Genomic DNA, 17,231 nt, shown 5'->3' on the forward strand with positions numbered 1-17,231 from the left:
GTTGGTTTGTTTGTTTGTTGGTTGGTTTGCGTCAAACTTAACATTGGCCATAGCTGTTGCAATATTGAAGATAGCAACTTGATATTTGGCATGCATATGTATCTCATGAAGCTGCACATTTTGAGTGGTGAAAGGTCGAGGTTATCCTTCAAGGTCAAAGGTCAAATATATTGTGGGACATTGTGTTTCACAAACACATCTTGTTTAGTATTGCTTTTTATTTTGTATTTACTACAGTAGTTTTCAATATCATTTAAGATTAGCTGTACTGATTCGGGTGACGTTGAAAATAGAACCTGATCGTCCGCATACGATAATACAAATTTAAAAGTTTTCATATTTTTTCATCAAACTTTAAACATTGATAGATGGCAATATGGAGATTATGCACGTCATTTCATTTTGTTCCTACGTCAATAATTATGGTTGCTATGGCAACAAATATATAAACAAAATCTGACAATGGTGGATTTCCACCGGTAGGGGACCATATTGCTTGGCAATCTCTTGTTATCTATAGATCATGTACACAATAGAAACCAAGAGATTCACGCGTTTTATCTTATATTCATTTACCTACGTTTTGTTTATCCCTTATGATTAACATATTAAAAGATATAAATCTGTATAATATAGATAACTGAAGCCAGTTATGTGGTGCGTGTATTCTGTGTCCACGTGTAGCCATGTGTTTGGCCGTTAGCTGCTCCACCACATGCTTGACAAACTGGTCCCTTGACATCAGAAAAGTGACTGGAGGACTGTGCGTTGTTTTGGGGGCCGTTTTGGGGTTTTATACGCTGGCTGTCAGTTATGTGGATAAGCATCAGTATTAAATGAAACCTGTTTCTTGAGAAAAATATTCTTAACCATGATGTTCCCTTGCTAGGGAGGTGTTTATTCAAATATTATCAAATGGTATGTTTTTGGATCAGTTCCATATTGATGATGAATGCTACGAGCGCCTAAAAATATATAATATACATTATTGCACAAACTCTAGGGAATGCTCACCGAAGGAGTGCAGAAACCTGGCGATAACAGGGCTTTAATGATAAGAAACGGGTAGTAACAGGCTAATTCACGCGCCAATAAAGCCCGGTAAAATGTTTTGCACTCGAAAACAAACGATTTTGTCGGAACTCTACCGACGTTCAAATGCTGGAGAAAATATTTGCTAAAAACATTTACGATCGTTAATGTTGTTTTCTTTAAAAAGTAAAAAAATGCGCGTTTGGATGTGTTGAAAATCCTAAATTCCAAAGCTTCTTAACGGATACATGGATAGGGTCCCTGTTTTGAGATATTGTGGATATGGGTAGATAAAATAGCGGCATTGTTCAAGTAAGACAGTTGTCAGTTAATGCCTTGAGTAAGTGCACTTTATTCTTCAAATCAGAGGCGAACTGACGCCTATATATTACCTACACATAATTAATATGGTATATAATGTATCAAACAAACGTCCCCTAAGTAAAAAGCTTTAGTCGGCTAAGGAGATTCCAAATCTGCCTTTGTCAACACTTTTACTACTGGTCTTAAAACCCTACCGCTGTAATGCTGTTTTATTTTGAAAAACTTTCAAATGACAAACAACTCCTCAATGAATAGCATGTGTAAGTATCGACAAACAAATTTGACCCAACAGCTTACTGCATATATATTATATATATGCACACGTTGGGTCTAAAGCCCGATTAATAATTGGGCCCTGACCCAAGAGAGGGGTGGACCTAAAACAAATAACTCTCTATAGTTTATGACACTTGATATTGATTAACTTTATAGAATAAGCCAGTGCATATGTTCCGGCCATTATATGATTTGTGAAAGATTATTGACATTTGGATAGTTATTTTGTTGTTACCTGAGCTCTCGGATATTTTACATCATTTAGCTTCAATGTTAGGCTCTCATGCTTTTTAGTAACCAATACGTTGAACGTTTGATACTGGGTCGTGTGGAGTGAAACTAAGTGTCTTTTCAAAATGAAAAACATAACTTTATGAACTCATGAGATGCAACATTTATACCTTACTCTTTATAACAATCGGTAAGAAATTGTTGTTATGATTTTCCGACCAAGTTACAAATTGGTGTATATGTGGTGCAAACCTTGTACAATAGGTCAGCTAAAAAAGACGCTTGTGAATTAAAGGCCAAATGTAAGTCCATCCTTTAGGCCAAAACAAAGTTCAGCAAACATGGCCATAAAAATGAAGGAGGGTAGGTAGGTTTTTTTTTACCAGTCGACTGATTTCTGGGTGAAAAAGGGTCAGTTAATATTTCTATCTATATATCTATACTATACTATCTAACTCTCCTTGCCGGTATTATAGACAGGTGCGCAGCGCAGTCAGTGCAGATAAAAGTGTTCAAAGTGAAAAAGTGTGAAAGATAAAGGTATGTTAGATTTATAATAAGGTGAAGTTAGTTAAGGTTAAAAACTGATAACAACATTTCTCCCGGAGTTTAAGGGGCAGAAGGGGAAAACAGGGACTGCTTAAACCCTTCAATATCAGGATGTTAAACTGTAGTGGCAGGAAGGTTGTTCCACATCACAATGACACTTGGGAAAAGTAACAACTTACAATAATTTGCAGAGGTATGGATCTGTCTGTAGTAGAGGTGGTGCATGTGACGAGTGAATCTGGTGGGTCGCTCGATGCGTGATGGTAGGGACACAGCAACTAACCCTTGAACAATGTTGAAAAAAAATAATTTAGTGTCATTTCGTCTGCCTTGTAGGGTCTGCCAACCAAGTTCCTGTTGCATGAAGGTGACACTGTCATATGGGGAATAATTATGCTTGACCCAGCGGACTGCTCAACGCTGTACAGTTTCAATATTTTGTATATTTTGTAATGTGTGGGGACTCCATACGGAAGAAGCATATTCCACCTGTGGTCTAACTATGGTCTTGTAAGCGAGCTGGCAAATGTTGGAATTTCTTGTCTGTATGTTCATGCGGAAAAAAACAAGATATTTATTAGCGTTATTTGTTATTCTATTTATATGGGTGTTCCGGAAAAGGTCTTTTGAAATGTCCACACTAATGTATTTTGCATTGTCAATAGTTTCTAATATTTGTCCATGAAGTTTGTAATTTAAAGAGAATTTTGATTTATTTCTGGTTATGTTTACTTGGCATTTACTTGGGTTGAACTCTATGTCCCAAAGATGTTTCCATTTCATAAGTTCTAGATGTTTTTGTAGAGTATATCAGTCATGCATATTGTTGATTTTTATTTTTACAGTGTCATCTGCAAATAAGCGAACTTGAGAAGTAATAGATTGAGGTACGTCATTTATATAGAAAAGAAAAAGTATGCACTGACCCATGTGGTATCCCAGATGTCACTGGTACCTCGGATGATAGTTCTCCATCTAGAGCAACACGTTGAGTAAGACCTTTAATGCACTTAATGCACCCATGATTGTTTAAACACTGACCACATGATAAACGTTGCAACATTACACATGTGGTGTTTAATTGTTGTATATTATTCATCATTTCACAATCCCAAGCTCTTTATGTACCTTTTGCCTTTAAATCACCCTCTGTACTTATGAACAATTCAGACGCTTTCTGCAGTTGCGTACATTTCGGACATACAATTCGGATGCGGATTGTGTAACAAAAACTTTTGTCTTTATCTGTATATTTATGTACAAATAAATATTCTTTGATAACAAAAGACTGAATTTTTATTAAAGCATTTTTCACTAGAATTCATGTAAATGAAACAAAACATTAACACAAATAACAGTTCTGAACGATTCAGACGCTTTCCGCAGTTACGTAAATTTCGGACATAACATTCGGATGCGGATTTTTTAACAGAAAAATCTTTTTTTATAAATATCTGTAAATTACTGTACAAATTAATATTCTTTGAAAACTAAAGACTACATATGGAATAAAGCATTTATTGAATAGAATAAATGTCAACGAAACAAAACATCACCATCGGATTTTTTTCCGCGGACCAAAACAATCGTAAGGGTCGGGGGCAGAAAAAAGGGTCGGTTCGGTTCCCTGAACCAAGACTATTTTTTTGCGTGTCCTTACAAAACGTGGTCAGAGCACTTGTCCCAACGATATCACGACGGACTTCGAATCTGCGTCACAAAGGATCAAAGACAAGATCACTAGCTCAAAGTAGAGGTAGAGCTTGTCAACACTATAATCATTTAAACTAATGATCTTTGTCGAGGCAGAAACTTGAAAAAAAACATGGCCGCCATAATGAACACTATATGCGTGACATTTTGTTATACAATTATCTTGAAACTTGCTCAAAATATTCCAAACAAATGTTGTCATGATACTGGGCGAAACATATTGTGGTTTGTTTAACATTTGTCTGCTAGGTGCTGGGACAGTGTTTTTGATAGTATTTTGTGTGGCATTGTGAACATTAGCTTTTCAGAACACTTTAATTTCTTGTGGTATAAGAAGGCCGTTTTGCGTTTAATCATTTTGTTTTTGTTTTGTTTATGCATCGGCATTGGTCGATTTGTTTTACACGCGTTACACTTTGTTTTCAATTAAAGCTTTTAAAAGAACATTAAAAATTGTATGCAGTTGTTCACATTTAAATCGGTTGATTTAAGACGTCTACAAGCTTAGTGCACAGATGATGGAAGAGAGTGGGTCTCTTGAAAATGCCAACGACGAACCCGCAAAAACCGGACTGGCGGAACGCTTTGTTGTTGCTTTGAAGGAGAATGGTTACAATTATTTGAAGCACTCGGAGACACCTCTAACAAAATTTATCTAACACATCTATCTGAAGATATGCAGGTATATGGATACCTGGATCTATGTAATATGTTACTTAAAGAATAATGTGATCGGTACGAAACAATCTTCCATTTTTATTTAATCCCATTTGTATACCGACATTGACGGTATAACACACTATGAAATAAACTTGCCTATCTCCATCCTTGCTGAATACACCTGTCGCATGCACGGACTACTTTTTATTCTACCACTCAATGATTTTTCATAAGAAATCTCAAGAGTCGAGAAAACATGAGCTTTAAAAGTATACGACCTTCAACATTTCGATCTAGTTGAGGGACATAATTTTTCGCCATCAGTATAATGAATCAGCTGATTGATGGCGTCAGAAAATGACAAACTTACTTATTACGGCATTTTTGCGATGCCATTTTTCGGTGTACACGAAACTAGCATGCGATGTCTGAGAATAAAACATTGAAGACGCGCATTTTTTTCGTGTAAATGTATCGTGGATGTAGTTATGAAACAGTGCATACTCTATGGGCTACTTACCTCGGATGGAACCGGTGAGACTAAGTATTTAGATCTACATGTAGATCTAGCTTATTCGTGTTATTGATTTTCAGAATGTGCGTGCCTATTTGGATGTGAAATTGTGTGTGTAGAGCATACTGATGGGTGTGCATTTTGGTTCAGTAGTCTTTTCGAATTGTTTTGCTTTTGTTTTTGGATGTTAGTAAACGTAAGAGTATTTTCTTCGATTTGTAAACTTTGTCTTTGTTATTTTATCAAAGAAAGTATATTCAGTAAGAAAAACTCGCCAAGGCTCGCGCTCCCGGTGTTCTAAGCCTCGCAACATAAACTTCTCTCTATTCACCGCTAACCTAGTATTCTCTATATTCCCACGCTTTTCGGAAAAAAGTGGGGATATTGTGGGTATCTCCGCCATCTATACTTCCGTCCGTCCTGGCCGCTATCTCCTCTTACACTGTAAGCACTAGAACCTTGAAACTTACACGTATGGAAGCTATGAGCATATGTACGACGGTGAACTCTTTGGAATTTTGGTATGACCCCGGGTCAAAAATAATGGGGTTTTGGTGGCGTCGGGTCAGAGATTTTCCTGCGACCGCGATTCGAAAAAGGCTCATAACTACTGTGTCCCCTCAGATATTGCTTTCATATTTTGTATGTACGTGTATCTTTACAACACCTTTCATGCGCATCATTTGTTTTACCCCTGTGACCTTGACCTTGAACTGGAGGTCAGCTATCAGGTTTCGAAGTCTGCAACCGCGATCCAAAAAAAGGCTCATAAGTACTTTGTCCCTTCAAATATTGCTTTCATATTTGGTATGCATGTGTATCTGGACAACACCTTTCCATGCGCATACAATATTTGACCCATGTGATCTTGGCCTTGAACCTGAGATAAGCGTTCAGGTTTCTAAAATCTGCGACCGTGATTCGGAAAAGGCTCATAACTACTGTGCCCCATTCAGGTATTGCTTTAATATTTGGTATGCATGTTTATCTGGACAACACCTTTCTATGCGCATTAAATTTATAACCCCTAAGACATTGACCTTCAACTTGAAATCAGCGTTCAGGTTTTGAAATCTGTGACCTCGATTCGAAAAAGGCTTATACCTACTGTGTCCCGTCAGATATTGCTTTCTTATTTGGTAAGCATGTGTATCTGGACAACACTTTTCCATGCGCATTACATTTCTGAACTTGGGGTCCGCTTTCAGGTATCGATATCTGCGACCGCGATTCAAAAAAAGCTTATAACTTCTTTGTCCCTTCAGATATTGCTTTCATATTTGGTACGCAAGTTAATCTGGACAAGACCTTTCCATTCGCATATTTGTTTACCCCTGTGACCTTTACATTGAACTTAGGGTCCGCGTTTAGATTTTGAAATCTATTATGTGGTCCGCCGTCTGTCCGTCCTGGCTACTTTCTCCTACACTATTAGCAATACAGCCTTTAAACTTACACACGTGGTAGCTATGAGAATATATGCAATATTGCACTTTTTTGAATACTTATGTGACCAGTGGGTCTAAAGTAATGGGGGGTTGGGTCGGGTCAGAGATTTTCACTCATTTTGTTAGGTTATCTTACATTAACTTCTTCATTGCTACACCAATTTACTTCAAATTGATACTGAACATACTGATGCTGATACTTTTATGACAAAACCGTCAATCTCAACTATGCCTGGCTCCATTATCAACCCTGGGGCACCCCTGGGTCAAACATGCGGCGTGGTGATACGCGTCGGCCTTTGCCGCGCCATTTCAAGTCGACTGTTGTTTTGTTACTCTTTATTCGTATGTTTTTTTCTCTTCTACAAATATATCTTGGCATAAAACATAACACTTTTTGTAACATTCAAATCAGTTTTCAAGCACGGTATGCAGAATGTTGAAAAAACAGATTGCCAAATATGCCAATGAAGACCATGATGAGGTTGGATATTATATAGGGATGGCAACAAATGCCGAATTTGGTATTCGAATATTCGAATATTCGGTCATCCTTCCGAACGAATATTTCGGTATTCGGTCAACATCTGTTGGAACAAAATCAACAAAGTCAACTATGTTTACCGAACCATTACTCCATTAATTTTACTTTCGTTTTTACCGGAAGTTTACCGGAATTGACTAAATATTGATACATAGTTGTTATACTTTTAATATTGTACATCAACAATATAAGGAGAAACATAATATTTACATGACGGCAAAACAATTATATGACAAAACAGTTAGATATTCAATATTCCTTTGCTTGCACGAGTCTCTAAAATTAGCGCACCGAACAGCTCTTATAGGGAATACATGTAATAAACACTTACTCGCGAGTTTTTCACACATTTATTGAGATTACACAACAGATTAACAACTGACTGTCAAGTGTCGTTTACCATCTAAGCGATTAAAATCGGTTGAACGGACGCTTGAATAAAGCAATCAAGCTGCGATCACCGCCATCTTTGCATTTTCTGAAAATACATGTTGCATTTGAATCAGAAATGTAAGGTTGGAGAAATACGGGATCCAAGCACCTTAAACAACCTCATTGAGGATTCTTCTTGTTTCGATGACCCAAATAACCTAAAACATAACTTGATAAGGTCAATTAAATATAAACGTCATTAATTTTAGCGCATTGTATTAGTGGGCATTCTTACACAAAACACACTTAAAGGTCAAAAGTGGCCATTATGCATCATTTGCAGATTAAAAATTTCGCTTAAACGTACCCTCCTGATATATATCGCTCGCGACATATCGCACATATCGCACACACTAAGTGTGTACGTATATAAGTCAAAAGTTAAACATGACCATTGTTGATTTTGAAGTTTATTGTTCCTGAAATCTGCTTTAAAGTGTCGAAATATTTGACATGAGTGCATTTATTGCCTTTGATATACACAGTCAGACGTGGTATTATGGCACGTCGAATTAGTTTTTTAAAGGTTCTCGCAATATGTCTGTCAATCTTGGACAACATCAGTATGGTTTAGATATGCGAAACACATTACATACATTACTGTAGGACCTTGTTAGGTCATTGCAAGTATTGTGGCCAGGGTTGGATTATATTATATCAGCTCCAGTTGTGTTACATACACGTTTATTTACAAGCATAAATTGGCACTTGCAGGTGCGCCACAATCTACGAGTTCTTCGAAGGCCACTAGGCCAGAAACAGAGTACACGTGACTGCGTAGTTAAGGTGACATGTGATTACAAATATGAACAGTTAAATAGCTTTTATTATTCTATTCATATTAGCATTACTTGTTTTAATTGCCCCTATATGTGCGAAGTCATTGTGTTTAAATAGCAGTGTCACCATTAAACACCCATATGTTTATCATACCTGTGAATATGTTGTATAGTTTTAGTTAAAAAAACGGATTTTACAAATGATACGTTTCCCATTGTGTCATGTTTTGTAACCAAAAAGTACAAATCTTTCAAAACTCGTTTTACCTTACGAAATAACAAATATATTTGACCAATTTAATGTCTTTCGTTAGAGATAACTCAACTGAGATTAGCATGTTATACAATATGTAATAAATAACATCTTACAAAACGTGGTATATGTATTAATATTCTTATCGACTGCTGTAATATGAGTTTCCCAATAATGGCATGTACTATCTACTGTTTATAACGAAACAAAATATACATAAAGCAATTTCGCGCTCATCTGCTACCAAACAGTCGCTTTGCGTTTGAACTTGATATTTGTTTCAATAATTGTTTCATTTTGTTTATCTATGCGGCTCATTGAACCATGAGTCTCAGTTCAAGATCATTATATCATATAACTATTGCATCTACTTTAATCTAATCGGCGTTGCAATGTTCTCGCAGAAGACCAGTTGCCAAACGAGTATAACGTTACCATATGTCCCCAACGGGTTTAATGACTTGTCTCTTCAGACGCACTATTTTAACAATCTACTACTAAGTTTGTATTTACGAAATTTTATACAACTAGATTGTTTGTCACTTAAATGTTGAATCATCGCTTACTTGATTGATTGATATATTGTGTAGTTATACCATATACTTTTTGTTTATTCAAATATATTAAAAACCTATTCCCTTATCATTCTTTAAGAATGGGATACTTACGACACTTGTTTAATACAATAATGTTTTCAGAAATCGATTTAAGCGTCACGTTTCGGTATTCATGTTTTCATTTTGTGTCCGCATAGGTACAGTTAATTAATGAGAGGTTCGGTTAGTCTTCAAATCAGTTTAAACACCCATTGCATTGGCTGTTCAAAAACGGTGATTACCATTTTATGTTTATTATATTTGTTCTGTTCTAAAAGTATTGGATAACATAAACATAATTATCTTCTGAAAGAATATCTTGAGTTTCATTATTTGATGTATGGACTGTTTGGTATCACACAAGTATACATTATGCAACCCATTTGTTCATGCATATTTTTTGAATAACTTATTAACTTATTAATTAAATTAAGATCTCACAAAATTTAGCCTGTCAGGGACCATCAAATAAACCGCTTTTAAATATGTTAACCTCCTATTAATCATGTACGCGATACCTATCTATGGTTTGTTTTCGCTAAAATGAAAAAGTTTAAAGATTTGCGTAAGATAAAATTGCCTTAACTAAACTTCAAACCTATAACTAAATGTTCTTTATCAGTGCGTTTACTATGATTAAGATACGGTAGGTTTTCATTGAAATCGGAACAAACGTGCATAAGCATATGATTTGCGCCTTTTGATTTTCTTAAATGGATACAATAAAAGAAACCTTCTTAAATTTGTAAAGGTACAATTTTATACTTATTGTTTTATTCTCTTGTAAAGTTGTTGATTTTTAACTTTTATTTTCACGTCTGTGGTATGTTAGATTTGATATGCTTTTTAACCGGTTTCAGACATGAATATGTTTTTTTATGTACCGTTCTATTGCCAAATGACCAACATTAATCACGTTTGTGCGTGTGTGTCTGTTGAGTTTTTTTAATGCTGTGAATGTATATGTATACTCGTCCTTTTAAATAATTTTTGCATAGTTAAGTGTAAGGATTGATATGCTATTGGTTTACACGAGCAATATTGACACTTACCGTCCGGAGGCAGTGACGTCCGCTTCAATCATGTTTATGTGTATGTAAATTATGTCTGTACTTTTTTAAATTGTTAAAAAATATTCAATCACGTGCATTTTGTACACAGTTTTTACCAGCCTTGTTCATTTTCAATTTCATTTGAACTGATATATAATGTTCCATTATCAATATAACCAAGATTAATATTAGTTGTATATCTCGTCATCGGTGACGTATCAGGTTTATTTAGCTTTTTATCTTACTAAATCGGGCACCCGATCTTTGCTACTATACTTAATCTCTACTTAATCAAATTTCTTACGGTGACACCAGTTAAACACACTTGAGCGACAGAAAGTTATTTTATATAGGTATACTTTAAACGATTTAGAAATTCGCAACCTTACGGGCAATATAATGCAGTCGTGTTTGATTAAAACATAGGTTTCTTACAACTACTTGTGACAATTTATGCATGACGGGGACAATTCACAATCTGTGTTTGTTATCATGTTTTCATACGTATTTCATTTCAGGGCCGTCTATTATCCTATTTACAGTTTTCCTTGTTCAGCCGGTTTGGCAGAAGCGAGTGCGCACAGTACGGGGCAATTTTGCCGTAAAATAATTCAAAGACAATCCTACACGAGTCATGTGATTGCATCAGGAATCTGACCATAGGCGCCTCGGACTTAAAGTTTTCCGATCTTTTTAGTAAGCCAACCAAAATCTGGATAGCGACCAGATCGTTCTTTTTACGGTTTATGCACCGAAACATTTGATTAAATATAATCCAAACTTACACCAATTTCAGTATCCACGAACTTAAACAAAATTAAGGAATTTAAACGTGTTATAGCTTACATGCTTAAATAATTATCGATATTAATTTGTTATAAGGGACCTTCAGTGGAAGACCCTACGCATAAATTAGTCAATAAGATTATTTACGTTTACTGATTAACTTAAGCAGACAATTAATATTAAGACGCGTTTTTTTGCGTGTTTTGGGTATTGCTTTATAAATGACATTATCTAACGTTATTTAATTGATAACATAGCAGTCCCGATAAATGTAACGTGTGCAGTTTGGTTATCATAAGGTATGCTATCAAATATGATATTTCGTTATGTCAAAGTTCAAGAACTTATAAATATTATAACCACCTCTTGTTCTCAAAATATAGTGTTGTTTTTTTATATCTCAATAACGACTTCATGGTCGCGCGATACATTCAACATAATCATAAAAACATTACACATGTAGTATGAAATAAGCCATTTGTCTATCCATATTGTAAACTGCCACTATGTATTCAACAAAGAAGTAGTTTAAGGCAGCCTATTTGTCTCTCTTTGTTTAAACATATTGTCGTTCGATAGTTAAAATTATATTTAGAAATCGAAACAAACCTTCATATATACTATGAAATGCGCATTTGGAAAGGCCAAGATCGTGATTACGCTGTCGAATTTGTATTGACACTTAAAATACTACACATAAAGATTACTCAACAGAATATACGCCAATTCAGTATAAAATATTACGCGATTTAAATTATTTAAGCGCAATATTCTGAATACTTCCGGCTTATAAATAATATCGTGGAAAGAAATTTGATTAATCGTGAACATTTGTATCATTTGATATAGCATACGTGTTTTATAACAGTATTATCATTTCCGTGTAATCTTAAATTTAGAATAAATGTCGCTGTTTTTAGTTACTACCAAAAGCAAATATATTTATAAAGATAAAATTTCATAATAAGTCTATAAACTGTTTCCAGCGTTATGTGGTGAAATTTTATATAATATATAGAATATCCGGAATAATGCGGGATCAGCATGACATATTATAATAAATGTTATATTGTCCGTTAACCGTACATATATAAATTAGAACTGTAATTGCAATATAAATTCAAATTTCAGAACAAGAATTATGGAGGAATCGTGTCTACAAAATTAATGATTAAAGGTAAATAAGTGAAAATCATTTGCGTCAACTGTATAATGGTCATAACCTGCAAATGATCATGAGCATGTGAGGAGGAGGAGGTGCATATTTTTCTGCCAGCTATATATGTCTAAATCTAAGGTAATTTATATTCTTTCGCCATGATAAGTATTGAAAAAAATAAGACGATTATGGTAATGAATTTTACGGTTATTATTTACAAATGCGAAATTTGTACAATTCGCATGACTTTTATGTTGTTGTTTTTTCCATAGAATTTTCAAATTATAGGTTCGACACTCGGCATGAGCAATTTGCTAAAACCACGGAATACCGTCATTGAAAAAACTAATGACCTGACATCTAATTTTTAATTAACGGTAATAAGATAATATAATAAACACAGGTAAAATACACCCAATATACTTATTTTTTTAATGAACATGCAATACTACTGATTAGAGAAGTAAATTATCTGCAAGGATACGATCACTGCTAGTTTATATCCGCATTTATGTCAATTAAAGGTTTCTTACGGGTTAACAATAATATAACTTGTATCACGGAGTGTATATTGACAGGAGATGAATCGAGTATTTGACCCTTACTGTAGTAAATTCAATCTTATGCAAAAATTATTCATCCGATTTTATTGGTTTATACGTTCTTGTTGCTTATTAATTCCTCTTTCAAAAAATATAACTTTTAGTATATTCCCGTTGTTATTAATGGATTTATAGCGAGTTAAACACAAGAAATACACATTTTATGTTTTACCACCGCGCGTTTTAACGTGTTATGGCTATCGATCTTTTACGATTAGCGTACAGCGAAGCGCCGAGGTTATACATTTTGATGTACCCACTCACGTCTTTTGTTAAATTATAGTTTCATTTCTAGGCCGATTTTGACAAATTATATATCATTAGAAAGCTTACGTTACGTAGTAAACAGATATATCAATATATATTAAGTTTTTCTTCTGATTTCGACAGCCCGGCGAGTTATAACTTTAACTTTTGCAAATATCATACCGTTTTGGAGTTTTAGAATCTAGATTTACGGTTGACATGTTCGTACTTAATACCAATTTGTAGCGTTTATATTTGGAGTTCAGTTTTAAAAATTACATCTTGCTTAGGAGAATAGAATTCTGTATACGATAGAAAACAAATTTGTTTAAAAACGAAAGTAATTAAGGAATGAAGGCGGGAAAATGTAGCGCGCGTTCCTAACGCACTGAACTGATGCTGCGGTCTTGGCGATTATGCTTTTGTTTAGAAACCGGCCATTGAATTTCTTTTGCCATCTTATTATATTTTTTATGGAATATATTGTAGTATTTTGTTCACGAAACATATCAATAAAGCTTATTATAAATGAATCTTAATAAATTAACGATTTCAGCTCTTGTTTATAACACAGAAAGGGTGTAAAATTTATGATGAAACAGCGTATATAGCGGACCCTCTCGATATTATTCGGCTTTGCATGCATACTTGAAATAAAATGGGTGTCAAAAACATTCATCGTTTGCTGTTTATTATCAACAAGGTAATTATCTATAATTATTTGAAATGTCATTTACCTTAAATTATCAATTTATTAAAGATTCTTGAAAATCACGGTCCGTGTTACGCGGGTCATTTCGTATTTTGACATCAGGGCATCATGTCCAACTATTGAAAATCAGATTTTTTTTCACCGGGACGATGACGGCTTGGATTTAGACAGGCAGACATATAGTTTATTCAGACTTAAACAACAGTACATCGTCTTCAACTCAAATATATAAATTATTTTTAGACGAATTGTTAGGTGATTACACATATAGCAGTGATGATTCTGAGAATGTTGCCATGTTTCTTATCCGTGTAATCTAGAGTCCATGGTTTGAGCATTTTTATCGCGGTGTTCAAAAAAAAGATATCTCAATAATCTTGTTTATTGATAGATCTGTGGTTTTATTGCCCCTGTGTTCAGCACAAACCAATTATCTCGTTATGATCAGAAACTGTGCCGACCAATACTAAATAACACTATGGTGCCATACGCCACAGCAGGGACCTATACTTGTATATTGGTCCCTAACCACAGGTGGCAATGTCTGGTCAGATTACACTTTTTATGATACCCCCATGTCTTCTCGTGGTATTAGTGGTCATTTCTTGGAGTAATGTAACGCCAAATACTCAATTTTGCGTTTATAAGATATGTAGCGTATTGAAAACATTTATAGTCATTTGCCCATACAGATTGCCATAAACTAAATACTGTATAGATGTCAGCCAGCTAAATCACAATAATTATAAGTGCTTAATACCTATACATGTACATTTTAAACATTTAAACAATCTAATACTTAACATTTAACGTATTTAGCGGGTACCGGTAAAAAAACTCCGTCATTTCGTAGTCCTATAAAGAGTGTATGGTAGTGTACGGAACAACATAATTAAAAACAGCATTCTCATTTGACCACAACGGGGTTAAATAATCTTTCCGAAAAATACAAATAATACAGAGTTTTAATTTAGAATTCTATATATTTATAACTCTGTTAACTTATAAAGATATTTCAATATACATGCATAGAGAGTTGACCGTGATTTTCAAGAATCTTTAAATAATTTTAATTAATTGATAATTTATGGTTAATAACCTTTCATATAATTTTACATAATTACCTTTTTGATAATAAACAACAAACGATGAATGTTTTGACACCCATCATATTTGAAGTATGCAAAGCCGAAAAATATCAAGAGGGTCCGTTATACATTTGTATACGCTGTTTCATCATAAAATTAACACCCTTTCTGTGTTATAGAGCTGAAATCGTAAATTTATTAAGCTTCATTAATACTTAGCTTTATGGATATGTCTCTAGAACAAAATATTTCAATATATTCCATAAAAAAATATAATAATCGTGGCAAAGGAAATTCAATGGCCGGTATCTAAACAAAAGCATAATCGCCATCAGTTCGGTTCGTTAGGACCGCGCGCTACTTATTTCCGCCTTCATTCCTTACTTGCTTTCATTTTTAAACCAATTTTTTTTCTATCATATACAGAATTCTATTCTCCTAAGCAAGATGTTATTTTTAAAACTGAACTCCAAATATAAACGCTACAAATCGGTATAAAGTACGAACATGTCAACCGTAAATCTAGATTCTAAAACTCCAAAACGGTATGATATTTGCAAAAGTTAAAGTTATAACTCGCCGAGCTGCCAAAATCAGAAGAAAAACTTAATATATATTTCTATATCTGAAAACTACATTACGTAAGCTTTCTAATGATATATAATTTGTCAAAATCGGCCTAGAAATGAAACTATAATTTAACAAAATACGTGAGTGGGTACATCAAATGTATAACATCGGCGCTTCGATAAAAGATCGACAGATACGACACGGTCACGTGACTTAGACACAACAAGATATTTGGCGTAACGGTCCCGTTTCATATCCGTGTAATCTAGAGTCCGTGCTTGTATGCAGTTGTTGCTACTTAATTAAAAAATTTAGCAAAACTGAGGTCGAAGTTCTGGGTAAAAGAAGCACACACTTGGAAACACAAGTAAGTCAATATTGGAAATGACATTCTTGTGTATAAATCGACATTTCTGAAATACGTTTCATTTTGGAAATCTTATGTTTTTTCGCAAAATGTCCATGCTAAAACTTAGACGAAAAGCACCGTCATGAGAAAAATGAATGACATAACATCTTATACTTAACTCGCTGACATGTTTGATGTGACCGTGAAAGATGTGTGGTTCAATTTATGCGAAGAGTTTTATGACAGCGATGCGTCCGAAATTCATGAAATAATCAATCTTAAGGAAATAATGCAGGATATTTTATCGATTTATGTTGATATTGGTAAGACAGAATCCAGACTCTTTGGTTCAAAGCCTAAGTTAAGGTCACACAGTACTTTAAAAAGTTCATGTAATGGAACACATAAGCAAGCCACAAGTTCAGTTACGTATCTTGGTGCAGTTCTAGATCAAAATCTTTTATGCAATAATATTGCAAGGTCTGTGGTTACAAAGTCAAATGCCCGGTTTAACTACTTACATATAAAGAGTAAATATTTTTACCTTCACACTAGGAAAACTTTTGTCATGTCCCTTATAAAATGTCATTTTGATTAAGTTTGTTCTTTTTGGAACCCTAGTTTGTCTCATTATTGTATAACTAGGCTTCAGACTTTCCAAAATAAATTGATCAGATTTGTCTTATATATGCATAGCAGGTCTCATGTAGGTAATGAACAATTTAAGTCACTGAACTGGTTACCTGTTTCAAAGAGAGTAGATCAATTAACAATATGTCATGTGCATAAGATAAAGACAGACACATGCCCTGAATATCTTAAGGAGATTTTGTACCCCTGAATTTGGCCCATGACCGTTGTACCATATCTAGAGTGTCTGCACTCCCTGTGACTGGTTCACTTGATCGTTGTTATAGTTTGTGTGACACTGGGAGATTTTCTTTACCAAAAGTTGGAAGTTTTGGTAAGAAATCTTTTGCTTACAATGGTATTGTTCTGTGGAATAGTCTCATACAATCACTTAGGGATATTGAAAACCTACTCGTTTAAGCAAGCCATCGAAACCCACTTAATGGCCAGTTGTTTTTATCACAGTCATTTTAACTTGGCTTTAATTATTGTACCTGTTTTATTCTAATTTTAATTATAAAATGACAATGTTTTACTTAACTGCATATTGATCTGAAATCATTTTATATTTTAAATAATATGTAATATCTTTAAAGTAGTTGCATTAAAGTATGACTGACACATCTGGGATGCAACATCAAATGTGATATTCATAAACATGTGATATATATAATGAGATCCCATTA

At 34.3% G+C, this 17,231-nt stretch overlaps 1 protein-coding gene across 6 annotated transcripts in view; it reads left to right on the forward strand.

The window, feature by feature from the left end:
* Positions 1-9,955: 9,955 nt before the first annotated feature.
* Positions 9,956-17,231, forward strand: part of LOC127860625 (uncharacterized) — a 21,411-nt gene continuing 14,135 nt past the window's right edge. For 2 of the 6 annotated variants that reach the window (XM_052398838.1, XM_052398874.1), the window contains exons 1-3: positions 9,956-10,102; positions 10,922-11,099; positions 12,321-12,486. In XM_052398838.1, the coding sequence (XP_052254798.1) occupies positions 12,472-12,486 (15 nt within the window). In that variant the 5' untranslated portion in view covers positions 9,956-10,102; positions 10,922-11,099; positions 12,321-12,471. The remainder of the gene's footprint in view (positions 10,103-10,921; positions 11,100-12,320; positions 12,487-17,231) is intronic. The other 4 variants (XM_052398863.1, XM_052398857.1, XM_052398848.1 and 1 more) reach the window with 3 other exon arrangements.

Source organism: Dreissena polymorpha, chromosome 1, assembly GCF_020536995.1.
Source record: "Dreissena polymorpha isolate Duluth1 chromosome 1, UMN_Dpol_1.0, whole genome shotgun sequence".
In the NCBI taxonomy this organism is placed as follows: domain Eukaryota; kingdom Metazoa; phylum Mollusca; class Bivalvia; order Myida; family Dreissenidae; genus Dreissena; species Dreissena polymorpha.